This window comes from Gymnodraco acuticeps, unplaced genomic scaffold (genome assembly GCF_902827175.1).
Source record: "Gymnodraco acuticeps unplaced genomic scaffold, fGymAcu1.1, whole genome shotgun sequence".
NCBI lineage: Eukaryota > Metazoa > Chordata > Actinopteri > Perciformes > Bathydraconidae > Gymnodraco > Gymnodraco acuticeps.
Window position 1 is genome coordinate 120,233 of NW_022990872.1, and position 16,316 is coordinate 136,548.

Below are 16,316 nucleotides of genomic sequence, written 5' to 3' on the forward strand. Positions count from 1 at the left end.
GTGTGTGTGTGTAATCTGATCCGGATGGTTACTAATTCCTTTTCTTTATGGCGGTCATGTTTGACCGGGAACATCATGGCGTTACAAAGTTCACTAAATCATCCAGAATTCAATGAAAGTGGTGATCAGCCATTTGATATGTTCAAAGTCTCCTGTGAAGGATATCATAAAGCCTGAATGCAATCGAATGTAAAACTAAAAAGTCATGATTAACGAAGTAGTAAATCGGTCAGATTTGACCCGAACACAACAGGAGAGTTTTAATGTGAAGGTGCAGAAAAACGTTATGCAATTTGCAGACAAACAAAAAAACCCTCACACGACTCGTTTTGTATATTTTCACACTGTATTTCAGAAGAAACAGTAACATCTGCTCATGACAACTCTTCCTTTTTAATTACATTTCAGAGCTCTGTGAAGCAAACAAAACAAGTTTGAGAAACCGGTTACACAACACTTGAAAGAAGATCAATAACACATGAAGCCTTCATTATTTCTTCCATTTCCAAAACTGTGATTTCCAATATATTTTGCATGCTGACAAATCCAACAATTTCAGATCATTGACTGACGACGGGACCTGAGCAACGTGTCATTGTGTTTGATAGTTTTGTAATGTAATGATTTTAAGCATAATTCTGCTTTAATAGTTTTCTTTGTGATGTTTCTACATTTCTTTCTCAGTGAAACGCCCCAAAATAAAACCGTAATAACCCAGAATCATTCTGTGACAAAGCACATGTGAAAATGTAGTAAATGAAAAACCTGCAGAAAGATGGAGATGTGATTTCTAATGTTCAGACACAGAGGAATGTAATGCATGCCACCACTTTCTGTCATTCAAAGGCACTGTCTCTCCAGTTTGCTGCTGTTGGAAACATCCTACCGGCTATTCACGATCAAACTACTACTCGCTATGACAAAAGACACAATGCACTCACACATTCACAGTGTACTAGCTTGCAGTCTAAAGAAGAGGAACACTGTACACAAAAAAACTTCCCAAACAGACTTTCAAACGCTAAAATCCTTCATAATTGAAAGGAGCAAATGTCTTCTTCATTCAGTTTTTTTTTTTAAAGGACGGGAACTGAAAGGCTTGTGTGTGCACATTCATTTAAAGACACACTCACAGGCTCAGGATCTCCATTAACCCTAATATCAGAGCACCTGGTGGCTTTATTTTAATGAGTTTCAAAGGACTAGCTTTTGGTCGTGTTACGAAATATTTAATGGACTGGTGTCAAAGTCTAGGTGTTTCTGTGAAGTGTGCATGCTAAAAAGTTAGCATCGGCATTATTTAACACCTCAATCTGCTTTATTTTTAACATCCAAGGGTACAAAAAAGGTCAAAACGTATGCATTCAGTGAGTTTTGGGAATACGTTGTTTTCTATCCAGCTCAACCTGAAGCTTTCTTTTGTTTGAGTTACATTTTTATGTATTTTTACAATCCTTATACAAATCCAATTTGTCCGCATCAAACTGACGTGGAGTTTCCTTCATGGTTGTAGCCGATTGGGTTTTCTTTTGGCAATAGTGTGCATGCTAAAATGTTAGCATTGGTGTTATCTAAAACCGCAATTAGTACAAAAACGATGCATTTAGTTTTGACTGTTTAACCAGCTTCACTTGACTGTATTTTGAGTAGTATCAATTTAAGTTACATTTTTATTCTACTTTCTTTTCAAAAACCCCAATAAATCAAAAATACTCACACCAAATGTATCATACCATGCAGTTTGGGTTTTCTTTTAGCAGTAAAGAAATAATATTTATTTTCATTAAATTAAACCATCTGCTGTTTATTATAATGCTATCTGTGAGTATTGATGTATCAGAAACACAGATCATTTATTCTCACATTTTGGGTAAACTACCAAAGTCCTTTAAAACTCGTCCGAACACACCACTTCCTTCAATGCGTGTGTTCTCTTAACAAATCTCAATTTCTTACATTTTTCTGGCTGGGCATATCAGAAAAAGAAAAATGTTTTATGTCAACTGTCGTCTTATTTTTTTAGTAATTTACAGACATTTTCCAGATAATTTCCGCTAAGTGGTCCTTGTGCTGGGAGTGATTAACTGATTGTGAACTGTACTAAACCTACAATACATGTCACACACTAAGTAATGCAGGACGGTGGAAGCAGAGGTGACACAAACTCACACGTTGTGGTGAAAGAGGACGGTTGAGCGGTGAATAGTGGTTAGCACAGAGAAGGCAACGATGGCTATGAACCATAGGAGAAGGTAGAGATGTTTAACCTAAAGGAAATAACGGGACGAGGCTAATTGCTGGCAGTTGAAACTGGTGTTCAACGAGTTTGAGCAACAGAAATAATTTAGACAAAACACACGTAGCCTTAAGAGTTCAATCCCACATGTTTAAAGTTATGTGTGGTTTTGTAAGATAGAAAACCATTAGAGTGGTGCAGGCATGAGTCCTAAACCCCGGAAATGAGTCAGCGTTTTAGCACTTCCTGATCCCTCATCTTGAAGTCAATGTTTTTTTGAATGGCTTGAAATACGGTGTGTGGTTGGAGCTTATTTCTGCAATCATTCACAATCCAATTGGCTTTTTGTCTAGGGAACTAGTAAGATAGTACCTTTAGGGTTTGACCACATAAATACGACATCGCTGAACCACTCTACTGCAATATTAACAATTACATAAAGCAAGCCGTGTCCCTTTAAAGGAGCCACATCCTTTCGTATAGCATGGTTTATAAACCTGGGTCGGTGAAGCATTCAGGCTTTTCTATCGTGACACAATGGATAACTGGCAATAAGTGAATAACTTATTTAACTTTCACTATTTAGATACTTCCAACGTCTGGCAAGGCTTCCATTATTTACATCCTGTAGCATTAGTTCCATTGGTTTTGCTCATATTTTAAGGGATCATGTGGATACACCCGGTATATTTGGTCACATGATCATTTTCTGACTTCATGAGCAAGTAATCAGCTGGTGAATGATGGGACACATGAGACACCATTGGTTTATATCAGCAAATAAGGCAGTGTTTTTCTTTTGTCGTGAGTCATATTTAGTCTTAAATTTTGACTCTGAGGGATATGGCCCCTCAACATAACACAGCTTGTATCCTTAATGTGATCGCCTCCTAACCCTAACCCTGTCTCCTTAAAAACAGAAAGTTTGTTTTGAAATGTCATCCAGATTTTTACAATATATCTGCAAAGTCAAATGTATCAGGCGGACCTATACACCAGCAAACATGTACATACAAACATATTTTTTTAGGAGACAGGGTTGAAACGCCCCGGTCTTTAATAGCGTGATAAATCTTTCTTCCATTTCTCATAGCTTAGGCTTTAAAACGATTTCTCCACCGGAACCATTTGGAGACAACATTTGAGCAAAATAAACGACAGCAACATGTACAGAAATACAGTAACTTTGCAAAAAACAGGCATGCTAACGCTCTAATCTCTAACCCTGGAAATAACACATTAAAAAAAGCTAAATAGGCAGTACATTATTTAAACACAACAAAATATCAACAAAGGAAGAAAGACCCATAATCCATTACCAGGTGATGACCGTACTGCATAAAGACAAGTAGTGTTGGTAATGTATCCTTACATTTGTGTATAAAGCTACAGTCCAACCAGGGTTACCACTTTAATATTACAAACGAGAGGAGGAACTATGCATTTTATTTCTGTGACGAGTAGATGTAAAAGGAACTAAGGCATGTGCATGAGGTCTTTACATTTCCCTGGTCAGAAGACACGGTAGAAAATGACTCATGATTTATTTTCCTCCTGATGCGATGGGGTGGTGCGTGACATTGCTTTTTTTGAGGTTTCAGTGACTGTGACCCCCCCTTTTTTAACCTTAAAAACCCTACACCCCATTAAACCCCCCCATAAACCACCCTCTTCTTCCTGTTTTACGCTTTACTTTCGTTGCCGTTCGTCTGCGGGGCCTCGCTGGGGACCGTCTTCACTTCGGCCGTGGCGTTCTTCACCTCCGTCTCGCCCACTTTAGTGTTTCCATCCTTCACAATCTTACCGCTGTGAGGACAAACATGGAGCGAGAGCCAGAAGGAGACAAAAAGAGAAAAAGGAGAATGTGTTAGGAGTCTCTCTCACAGCTAAACGGTCTGCTCTGAGCTGCCTTTTGTGTCATTATTCAAAGTGAAGGAGGAGGATAAAAAAAGGGGTGAAAACATGCAAGATGCTTTGAGGGAATTTGTTTTCCCTTCTGGAACTGAATGCATTTCACACATAATGGGATCAAGCTCACTATCCTAGACAGACATCGAATAAGAGTACATGGATGTCACAGCTATTTTCCATGAACAATGAATACTGATGTGGAATGAGACAGGGCCGGTACAGTAGGGACAATGCATGAGGGACTGAAAGACTGAGGAATAACCTACAACACAGAGTACAATACACAAGAGGATTACACGCCGTCTGGACTGAACCCAGACACAATGCAGAGACTTTAAAGCCATACTTCTCTTAAGTTGGACATTTCTTCTTTTTCTGTGAGCATATAAACCTTTGTTGTTGGAAAACATTTGAAGAGCTGCTGCTTGCGGCTTGCATTTTGAAAAAGCGGCGCTTCCCTGCTGTATCACATACAGTCATCTTTTCTTTGCCAGTTTTCAAAAAGCAATTTAAATCAATACAGTTCTCCTTTTTGAAAACTCAGAGACAGCAGCCTATATAAATCTATCTCCTATGGACTTAAAACTGAAAATCAGCATAAGTTTAATCACAAAAAATGTCCTCTATATTTGGCAACTTGTTCCTAAAGATATTTACGCATCTAAGCGGACAAATAAGACACGCGGAGTTCCTCAAGGCTCCATCCTGGGGCCTCTTCTCTTTTACATCAACATGCTTCCAGCTGGCTGATATCATAATATCAACAAAAATAAGTTACTGTATGCAGACGATACGTACATTTACATAACCATTACACCTAGGGAATGACCTTTCAATACAAGAACTGAGTGAGAGCATTGAGCAAATCAATGGTTGGATGTGTCAGAACTTTCTTCACTTAAACAATTAGAACACGTGGGTAATTGTTTCTGGATCCAAATGTATTTAAATGTAATTCAACAATGTTTTCATTACTTTATGTTGTGTTGAACATACTGTGTAGCATGTGGTCTGCAGAAAGGTTTTTCTACTCAAGAGAGAGAGAGAAATTAATCCTCAAGGGGAAGTGCGTCAGTCTGGAAAACCACAAGAAGCCTGACAAGACGTTTCACTGTTTTCTTTTCAGCGGGAGGAGGATCAGCACATAGATCAGAGGCAGAGCTGTGGATCAGGCCTGTCAGAGAGTTATGAGGAAAAAATCCCTTCCAATGACAAGTTTAGTTTTATCAAGGTGCTGCTGAGCTGACAAGAGCCCCGCTTCCAACTCAACTCCAAACACTTCATCACTGACATCTTCCTCTGGACATCTCAGTGAGGATGATATGAAGGAGGAGAGAGGGAGGAGTGGTTGTCAGTGAGCCTTAGAAATGCATCCTTAGCTATAGTGCCTCTTGACAGGAATCACAAGAACCCTTCGTAGCAAAGAATAAGGGCTTTCTGCAGGAATTAAGATGCTGTAGGAGGTCCCTATTGGCTATGATTACATTGACTGCTTATGTTTTATTGCCCTGTTTAATTTTTCTTCTAGCGATGTCTCTGAGTTCTCTGATTTTACCACTACACAGCTACTCAAATAAGTGACTAAATCAACTTGCACCATCCTTAAAATCTTCTCCATATATAATATATTGTTCTGCATTTTAAAACCGTGGTGCTTATTTGATTAGCGGATGATTCTTGTACGTATTCCTGGAAGACCTACGAACTAAATGTGTTACAAACAAAGCATCCTTCAGCTACCTGTAGCAACTGAATAACCCAGAGATGACCAACAAGAGGTTGTTGGTTAAAGGAAGTTTGACTTAAGTGATGATCGAACAGGTGGAGGTGGAGGTGGTGGTGGTTGTATGAAGACAGTCATGCACTGGTAGCATCCCAATGTGTTGTATTCCTGTGCCATTCATCTGCACTTGACATTTTAGAAAGGAGATTTCCACACTCTAACAATAATCATGATGTGCAAAATGCTCTGTTTGGTGAACCTAATATTGTTGAACCAAGCGATCAAATGACATTTTCACCCCAGGAACAGTCCTAAATGTTGAAAACTAAAGTTAAGTGTATGAGCAAATGTAGTATTTCTGGCTAGTAAAACCTGCAGGTCCGCTACAACTCTGACTACTTTTAAATCCAGGCTGAAGACTTTTCTTTTTGTCGCTGCTTTTAATTGAACTATTCATATCTTAGACTGCACTGTAACTTTGATCCATGTACTTTTTCTTTTAATGTTTATTTTATTAGCTTTTCTTTTTAATGACTGATTTTAAATGCCCTTTTCTTAATGTCTTTAATTTTTTGTAAAGCACTTTGAATTGCCTTGTGTTGAAAAGTGCTATATAAATAAACTTGCCTTGCCTTGCCTTGCCTTGCCTTGCCTTGCCTTGCCTTGCCTTGCCTTGCCTTGCCTTGCCTTGCCTTGCCTTGCCTTGCCTTGCCTTGCCTTGCCTTGCCTTGCTATCAGCACTGTGCTCCATCTGCAACATGATTTGCATTTCATTCAGGTATAACGTTGGTATCTCTGCCTTTTGGTCCTTCTGGTGCCATTATTAGAACATTTAGTCAAAGTCTACAACAAAGCAGCCATGAATAGAAGCACTGAGGTGTAAAGGTCGGGCACAGTTGTATGTTATTAACACTGGGGCTCCCTCACAATGTAATTTAGATGACGTTTGATCTCAGCTACAGGATTGTTTGAGGCTTTTTTTGTGTGCAGGAAAGTGTTTCAGTATTTATGCGAACTGAATAAAAGGCTAATCAATTTGCTGTTCCTGTAATTTAGCTGCACAATTAGTTTTATAACATTTCCAACATTTGACTACAGCCTCTTAATCAAACTTTGTTGTGCTTATTACTTTTTAATACAATCAATCAACAATCAAAAGCTCTCGAAATGCTCTCGGAGTCGAGATAAATCAAAATGTTTAATTTACTTTACGGAGATCTCCCTTATTGTAATACGCTTTAGATAAACAACTAGTGGGAAGATATAAATGCTAACAAATCCTAATCATACTGTATTGGCTTTTTTCTATCATTCGCCTTCAGAATTCAACCCTTACCATTTCTTTGTATTATTAATGACTTCATATACTGTGACAGAATTAATCAAACGCTTGTGAAATCCACCTTAATTCCTCTTTTGCTTGACTGAGATTAAGGCACAGTACAGGTATAATTACACATCATAACACTGAGAAAGAAAAAGCACTGCTTCTGCATCAAAGGTGGCTATCTCCTTTAAAAATGGCACACTAGTGTTGACTATTGGGATGCTATCAGAGCAGAAGTGGAGGGATGTGGGGGGGTTTGGGGTAGGGGTGATGGAAGTGTTCATACTCATTTTGGGCCGGTGTGTTGGAGTCTGTGCTCGGGGCTTTGGGTGCATCCTCGTTCGGGCCGTCTACCTGTGAGTCCGTACTCGGGGCCTCTGAGACTTTAGGGGTTTCGCTCAGGTCAACCAGGGGCCCAACATCAGGCTGGGGGTTAGCGTTAGAATCACTGGTTTTGATCGGGGGGTTGTTTTTTGGGGGGGCTTTGGTAGGGCTGATGGTTAGCGTGGTGGTGCTCTCGCTAACCGGACTGCTCTGCGCCGTGCTAAAGCTCTCAGAGTTATTGGCGGTGGAGGGGGGGGGCACGTTCACCACCGGGGAGGAAGTGGAGTCTGCAGCAGGAGGCCTGTTTTCAGTGTAGGGAGGGGGGTAAAGAAGGAGAGAGGAAAGGGAGGAGGAGTGGGGGGAGGACACATCGAGCCACCAGAAGAAAGTGAAGGGAAGAAAGAAAAAGGACATAAGGAGGTGAGGGAGAGTGAAGGTCAGGGTTTGAACAGAGTGAGACTGTGCTGCTGAGAAACATCTAGAAACGGTTAGAAACAACATTTTGTGAAGGGTAAACCAAAAGGGATACAACAATCAACAATAGAAAGAATTAGGGAATTTCAGGATCGGGTGATTTGGCTTTTCAGCCAAATGTTAGGACTGTGTTTGATGCTACTGTTGACTTCTTTATTTAGTTATACAGATGTGTAAAAACCACACGGGAACAACAACGAGGCAGCAGGAATATCCTTTTCACAACATACAGCTGTTATATTGGGATGCCAAAAACCAAAGTTAATTTGACAGAGTAAGACAAAGCAGACTATTTAAGTACAATTTCACTTAGAGGTTTTTGTTCACCAGGTGAATTACAGGTCAACATTTATCTCTACTTTGAGCTCTGCTTTGGTCTCCACCATGCTGCATCATTTGTCCGTACTACCTTATGGTCGTGTACAGAACTGTGTCTCAAATACATACATCTAGTTTGGGCCAGAGCTAAAAAACGCTACCAGAATAAAGAGTTTTGTTGAGAGTAACCCAATGATTTGATTCAGATCCCTATAGAGAGGTGAAGTCCCGCCCATCTACTTCCGCCCCATGGGAAGATTATGTATTGAAGTCAATGGAGAGCGAAAGATTATCTCTCGATCCCGTTAGAAATGTGCCACGAATTACACACATGATGTTTGTCAATCTCAACAAATAATTTCCGTGTCAAAAAAGTCACAGTTTGTCGTAAAACTGTTGAAATAAAAGACTATGAAAAATACGCAGCTAGAAAGACTACAACTCCCAGAGTCCCGGTCCCGCATGCTGGCTCTCACGAACCGACTAACTCCCCTTGTGTGTATGCACAGCTCTCAACATGCTCTCAACCTCTTTTAATACTTTCCGCCTCATTCTGAAAGAAAGAAGTGAAATGTTCCAACGGGACGGCCGTCTTGGTGTGTGGTGCGAGACGGGAATTTGACAAACATTTGACAAAAATTGACAAACATCATATGTGTAATTCGTGGCACAATTCAAACGAAAGATAATCTTTCTCTCCCCATTGACTTCAATACATAATTTTACCGAAATAAGGTCCCAAGGAGCTCCCCGGAAAGGGAGGGACTTCGCCTCTCTATAAAGATAACGATCAGATAGCACTTAATCTGGGCATGACAAATCGTGTAGGGGGATTACTTTAGTCGTTGTTATTGTTTGTCTGTGTTCTTTGTAATAGCTTTTCTCTTTGTACATACAATCAGTACAGACCATTGTCTCATTTGAATGCATATATTTTGCTTTCCACTTCTAAATGACAAACATTGCTTATGCATTGTCGAAGCGCAATGAAAAAGATTTTTGATCGGAGAGTAACCCAATTATTTGATTCACATCACTATCAAGATAACGATCAGATAGCATTTCATTTGGGGAACGTCCTGCTCCAGGGAGGGTTGTGTACTCACTCAGGATCTGTGAGGGGCGTGGTCTCGTTGGGCTCAGTGGGACCCCCCCCCCTGGTTGGGAGTGTTTTCCTCCTCTGTTCTCACCTCCACGATGGGCTCCTTGGACTCATCTTTCCTGTTGATGGATTGCAAAGGAGATTTAGCAAGCTAACACGCTAACAGGCTAACATCATTTATCAAACAGGCAGCGGATGAAGAAGTATTTAGACATTGTACTTCATTTAACGTGGGAAAAAACGACTAAGTCAGATTTCTAAGATTAAAGGTCCCCTATCATACTGTTTTCAATATATCACAGGTCTCAGATATATACAGAGCCTGTCTCTGATTGGCTGAAACACCAAACAGATCATTGCAGCGTTACCCATAATCCCCTCTGTTTCAGCCCTGTTTCCAAAGTGCTGATTCTCTGTCTGTTACTTTAGATGAAAATAAGGAGCCCCTCCCCACGCCCCTCTGAGAGAGATTTGGTTACAAAGAACTCAATGGTGCTCTAGGAGGAGATTCAGGTGATAAGGGGGGGGGGGGGGGGGGGGGGGGGGGGGGTTACCTTGGTTGCTGATTGGCTAATGGTTACACAAGACAAAACATCGTTATGACATCATAAAGTGGTCAAAATCTAATCAGCTCATTTTCAGACAGGTTTTTATAGAAATGGATCAAAAAGAGAGAGAATCTTTGTTCCTGAAACTTTCAGAATCTCTTTCCACAGAGGGGACACATGTTGATGTAGAAGAGACATGAAGAAGAGGGGACACATGTTGATGTAGAAGAGACATGAAGAAGAGGGGACACATGTTGATGTAGAAGAGACATGAAGAAGAGGGGACACATGTTGATGTAGAAGAGACGTGAAGAAGAGGGGACACATGTTGATGTAGAAGAGACGTGAAGAAGAGGGGACACATGTTGATGTAGAAGAGACATGAAGAAGAGGGGACACATGTTGATGTAGAAGAGACATGGAGAAGAGGGGACACATGTTGATGTAGAAGAGACATGAAGAAGAGGGGACACATGTTGATGTAGAAGAGACATGAAGAAGAGGGGACACATGTTGATGTAGAAGAGACATGAAGAAGAGGGGACACATGTTGATGTAGAAGAGACATGAAGAAGAGGGGACACATGTTGATGTAGAAGAGACATGAAGAAGAGGGGACACATGTTGATGTAGAAGAGACGTGAAGAAGAGGGGACACATGTTGATGTAGAAGAGACATGAAGAAGAGGGGACACATGTTGATGTAGAAGAGACATGAAGAAGAGGGGACACATGTTGATGTAGAAGAGACATGGAGAAGAGGGGACACATGTTGATGTAGAAGAGACATGAAGAAGAGGGGACACATGTTGATGTAGAAGAGACATGAAGAAGAGGGGACACATGTTGATGTAGAAGAGACATGAAGAAGAGGGGACACATGTTGATGTAGAAGAGACATGAAGAAGAGGGGACACATGTTGATGTAGAAGAGACATGAAGAAGAGGGGACACATGTTGATGTAGAAGAGACATGGAGAAGAGGGGACACATGTTGATGTAGAAGAGACATGAAGAAGAGGGGACACATGGTGATGTAGAAGAGACATGAAGAAGAGGGGACACATGTTGATGTAGAAGAAACATGAAGAAGAGGGGACACATGTTGATGTAGAAGAGACATGAAGAAGAGGGGACACATGTTGATGTAGAAGAGACATGAAGAAGAGGGGACACATGTTGATGTAGAAGAGACATGAAGAAGAGGGGACACATGTTGATGTAGAAGAGACATGAAGAAGAGGGGACACATGTTGATGTAGAAGAGACATGAAGAAGAGGGGACACATGTTGATGTAGAAGAGACATGAAGAAGAGGGGACACATGTTGATGTAGAAGAAACATGAAGAAGAGGGGACACATGTTGATGTAGAAGAGACATGAAGAAGAGGGGACACATGTTGATGTAGAGGAGACATGAAGAAGAGAGGACACATGTTGATGTAGAAGAGACATGGAGAAGAGGGGACACATGTTGATGAAGAAGAGACATGAAGAAGAGGGGACACATGTTGATGTAGAAGAGACATGAAGAAGAGGGGACACATGTTGATGAAGAAGAGACATGAAGAAGAGGGGACACATGTTGATGTAGAAGAGACATGAAGAAGAGGGGACACATGTTGATGTAGAAGAGACATGAAGAAGAGGGGACACATGTTGATGTAGAAGGGACATGAAGAAGAGGGGACACATGTTGATGTAGAAGAGACATGAAGAAGAGGGGACACATGTTGATGTAGAAGAGACATGAAGAAGAGGGGACACATGTTGATGTAGAAGAGACATGGAGAAGAGGGGACACATGTTGATGAAGAAGAGACATGAAGAAGAGGGGACACATGTTGATGTAGAAGAGACATGAAGAAGAGGGGACACATGTTGATGAAGAAGAGACATGAAGAAGAGGGGACACATGTTGATGTAGAAGAGACATGAAGAAGAGGGGACACATGTTGATGTAGAAGAGACATGAAGAAGAGGGGACACATGTTGATGTAGAAGGGACATGAAGAAGAGGGGACACATGTTGATGTAGAAGAGACATGAAGAAGAGGGGACACATGTTGATGTAGAAGAGACATGAAGAAGAGGGGACACATGTTGATGTAGAAGAGACATGAAGAAGAGGGGACACATGTTGATGTAGAAGAGACATGAAGAAGAGGGGACACATGTTGATGTAGAAGAGACATGAAGAAGAGGGGACACATGTTGATGTAGAAGAGACATGAAGAAGAGGGGACACATGTTGATGTAGAAGAGATATGAAGAAGAGGGGACACATGTTGATGAAGAAGAGACATGAAGAAGAGGGGACACATGTTGATGTAGAAGGGACATGAAGAAGAGGGGACACATGTTGATGTAGAAGAGACATGAAGAAGAGGGGACACATGTTGATGTAGAAGAGACATGAAGAAGAGGGGACACATGTTGATGTAGAAGAGACATGAAGAAGAGGGGACACATGTTGATGTAGAAGAGACATGAAGAAGAGGGGACACATGTTGATGTAGAAGAGACATGAAGAAGAGGGGACACGTGTTGATGTAGAAGAGACATGAAGAAGAGGGGACACATGTTGATGTAGAAGAGACATGAAGAAGAGGGGACACATGTTGATGTAGAAGAGACATGAAGAAGAGGGGACACATGTTGATGTAGAAGAGACATGAAGAAGTGGATTTTGCATAATAGTTGACCGTTAAAGTCAGATTTTCTTTCTTTCTGTAAAAACGATGTCCTCTTACGTGAACGCGGCCTTGCCCTCCTCGATGTCTTTGCTCTTGGCCCCCGGCCCGGCCTTCCCACAGAAGTTGACGGCGATGCACATGAGGAGGCCACATTTATTCAGGAAGTAGCAGGTGACGTCCACCCCCACCAGCAGCAGGAAGAAGACCACGATGAGGATGCCAACGATGGCGCCGGTGCCCATACCTGAACCTCCGGTCGCTGCGTCTGAAGGGGAAACAACGAGGGGGGGAAACGCAAGCAAAGCAGGGGGGAGAAGTTAGGGGAGAGGGGAGGGTTTTACATGAGGGAGAGGGGATGGAGAGAAAGTTAGAAAAGATAGAGAGAGAAAGAGGGGAGATGATGAGGAATGCAGTCAAGCTTTTAATACGCTGATTCAGATTTGTAAGACCTCAGGAGTGGAGAGTTGGACACAAATCATTCCTGAAACTAATTCAGACAAATCTCCACTTATGGACGCTCGATATTTACTGTTGAAAAACCATCATGGCAGACACTCTTGAAGGGTTTAATTTCACACACAATCACAGAACTTACCTAGAAAACAGTCCCAATATAAATCAAAGTGGGTGAGTTTACTATATACAAACACTGTGTTATGATGCTTACCTGTGCTTATCAAAGGGATTGCATGTCAGTTTTACAAGCATACAATTAAAGGGGCCCTATTGTGCTTTTTGCATTATAGGGCCGTTTTAACACTTCTATTGTAAAACGTGTCTGTTCCATATTTCATGTGTTGATGGAGGTTTTTTAACGTTTAATTGCAATAATTTGGCTAGTTCTTCCACGATAAACATAAAAAACCCTGCCTTATTGAAAAGAAGTCTAGAAAGTTTGACTTCCTCACACGAAAAAAGGCTTTTTGTGTTCGAAAGATTTCTCAACCTCTAGGTCTGTCAGGTTGAATGATAACACATCAACACAATGTATAAACACTACATATCAAAATGCATAGTTCATACATCATTCGTAACATTTCACCAAACACTCGTGGTCTGTAATACATCTCTAAGTCTTTCAAATTCTGTCCTTCACATCAAACTGTTGCAACCTCTCTGCCTTGATTTGAGGCGCTCCACTTGAATAGAAATACATTGTAATTACAAGCTATCTGCAATAGAAAAAAACGACAGAAAAACAACGAAACAGATTTTGCTTTGAAGATGAAGCAGATGTGGCTCAAGGCTCAACACCCATTCCATCTTTTGTATAGCTTTGTTCAAACTGTCTTAGGAAACGTATAAGTTTAAAGCAGGTTATCAATGCAGGTTATTGTCTCCCCCTCAGATTATTCAAATCAAAACACATGCAGTTTCCAGACAGAAAGGCTTATAAAAGCAGCTCAGGCTCAGCGTTCATCGCTCATTTTGGCATTTACAAACTAATAACTGGTACACATTTCCAGCTTTGCATGCAACAGAGAAATGCATTTCAGCTGAAAATAAATGATCTGAGGCTTATCTGAGGAAACAACTGAAAATGCATGCATCAGCAGAAGTTTGGCTGGTTATCCAATCACATAAAAAGCACGATGACATGCAGCCAGATTTAACTTCACAGGGACGAAACACAAGCTTTTAAGCACAATGCTGCAAACAGGAAGTACTATTGATAATGCTTACTTACTGACGGAGAGCAACATGGATGAGCATGGACCCCAACATGTGAGTAACCAATAGTTAGCATGCAGTGTGTTACGTCACACTGAGAGTTTAAACACAGATCTGCAGGTTTGGGGAGTAATAGATTACATTTAACAGGATTATCAGGATTATAAATATAGGTAATAATACAAATAGATGTAACTGTTACATTTCATTACTACCAGCATTACAATGTTAGTAAAAAGAGGACTCAGAGGACATGAGCAGAAAGTTGAATTTTCTTCAACTTTTTGAACGAAGCACCTTGATGTTCCGCATGAAGGTAGAACAGGCTTTACAATGACTGTCTTTCCACTGAAATAAAAGCGACTCTAAGTGAGGCTTTTCTTAAGGTAGTCAATACATATTTGTGAGACTCAAGAGCTTTGAGGTCTATCTGTATATCTCTGTAACCTCATTATAACCACATTAGTCTGTAGCATTGGTCCTAGAGATTGAACTCATGTACACTGGCCTCACCATAGCACATTGGAGAAGCTTTGCAAAACTCAATGAAAACATGATAAGTGTTTGAGTTGCTGTCACATTTTATAACCAACTGACTTTGATCCAAATGGTCCATCAGGATTTATTTTGGTCCAAATGTATGTGCAAATGTGTCTTGAGCAGCTCTTTGAAATGACTGATTGACCACATGAAGACAAAGAAGAGAAAGAGAATAGTGATGTGTCGGTCGCGAACGAGCCGATTCTATTGAACGGCCCTTTGGTTCGAACGAGGGGAACCGAGTCGTACTTGGTGAGAGCCGTTCTTGTTATCGTTAATCGTGGGTCCGCACTCACTGCCTGCCAAAATCCACTCGCCTTTTAAAGAGCTTGATTTTGTTCCCCAAACGTATTCTGTGAAGACCCGCCCCTACTCTGATTGGTAGGTTTCAGCACGAGGAGTGAGATGGGGTGGGTCTTAACGGAATACGCGAGAGGGAGAAGTCATAACAAGTGGTACAGGACAGGTAGACGACGTGTTTTCGCGAAAACGCAGCAGCATTTGGATGCACTTCAACCAAAACCCAGGCAGTGATAAAGCGCACCATTTGTAAAGGCAACATATCCTTTAAAGCAGGGTCAACAAATAATCTCCATCGCCACTTAAAAACACAGTATCTAATATTAAGAGTTGCGTGAATTTCATTCAAGGCAAGGCAACTTTATTTACTGAACACATACCAGAGGGTAAATTCAAAGTACATTCACTGACATGAAGGACATGGATATGGCGCCACCTTGTGTTATGTTTACAATGCAGATTATTGACATTAAATACAGTCAATCATTATCCTGGTGATTATTTCGCAGATAAACCTAGTAACCCCGCCCCCTTTAAACAAACGGCTCTTTTGAACGGCTCTTTGAAAGGAACGGAGCCATAAGATCCGGCTTCCTTCAAAGAGCCATAATTCCCATCACTAAAAGAGAAACCGGGGTTGCGTTCCAATAGTCCATTTAGCTTAGGAACCTTCTTAACCAAGTGAAATAACCCGGAAGTACGTCAGTGGCAGCCATGATAAGTGCCGTTCCAATTCTCTAAATGAAAGGAAAGGAGGTTTCAAACTTCCTTTATAATCTCCTTTAGTTTAGGAACCACTGGACCTCCCTAACCGAAAGGAGAGGAGAAAATGCTGACCCACAATGCCTTGCAGCCGCAGCATTTATGACGCCCGCACGTCGGATAGTGAAAGTGCATTCCGATTATCTAAAGTACTGCAGTCTCTTCTCCTAAGTCCTTTTGAATTCTCCTATCCACTATCCCTTAACCCCGTGACGTTTCACTCAGAGGTCAAGGAATAGGAGATAGGGTTAGAATTTAGGAGCTATCGGAACGCAACCCAGTTTCTGCACCAAGAGTTGCCACCATGGACCAGAATGCAATGCAGCACGTCTTGTCATACTTAAAGATCCATTCAAGCACATTTCCCAAGTTTTAATCCCTTT

At 41.1% G+C, this 16,316-nt stretch overlaps 1 protein-coding gene across 1 annotated transcript in view; it reads right to left on the reverse strand.

Moving 5' to 3' along the window:
- Positions 1 to 327: 327 nt before the first annotated feature.
- ncam1a (neural cell adhesion molecule 1a) overlaps positions 328 to 16,316 on the reverse strand; it is a 296,215-nt gene continuing 280,226 nt past the window's right edge. Inside the window, 5 exon segments of the mRNA XM_034233380.1 lie at positions 328 to 4,042; positions 7,484 to 7,822; positions 9,420 to 9,473; positions 9,475 to 9,534; positions 12,718 to 12,925. Coding sequence (XP_034089271.1) covers positions 3,919 to 4,042; positions 7,484 to 7,822; positions 9,420 to 9,473; positions 9,475 to 9,534; positions 12,718 to 12,925 — 785 coding nt within the window. The 3' untranslated portion in view covers positions 328 to 3,918.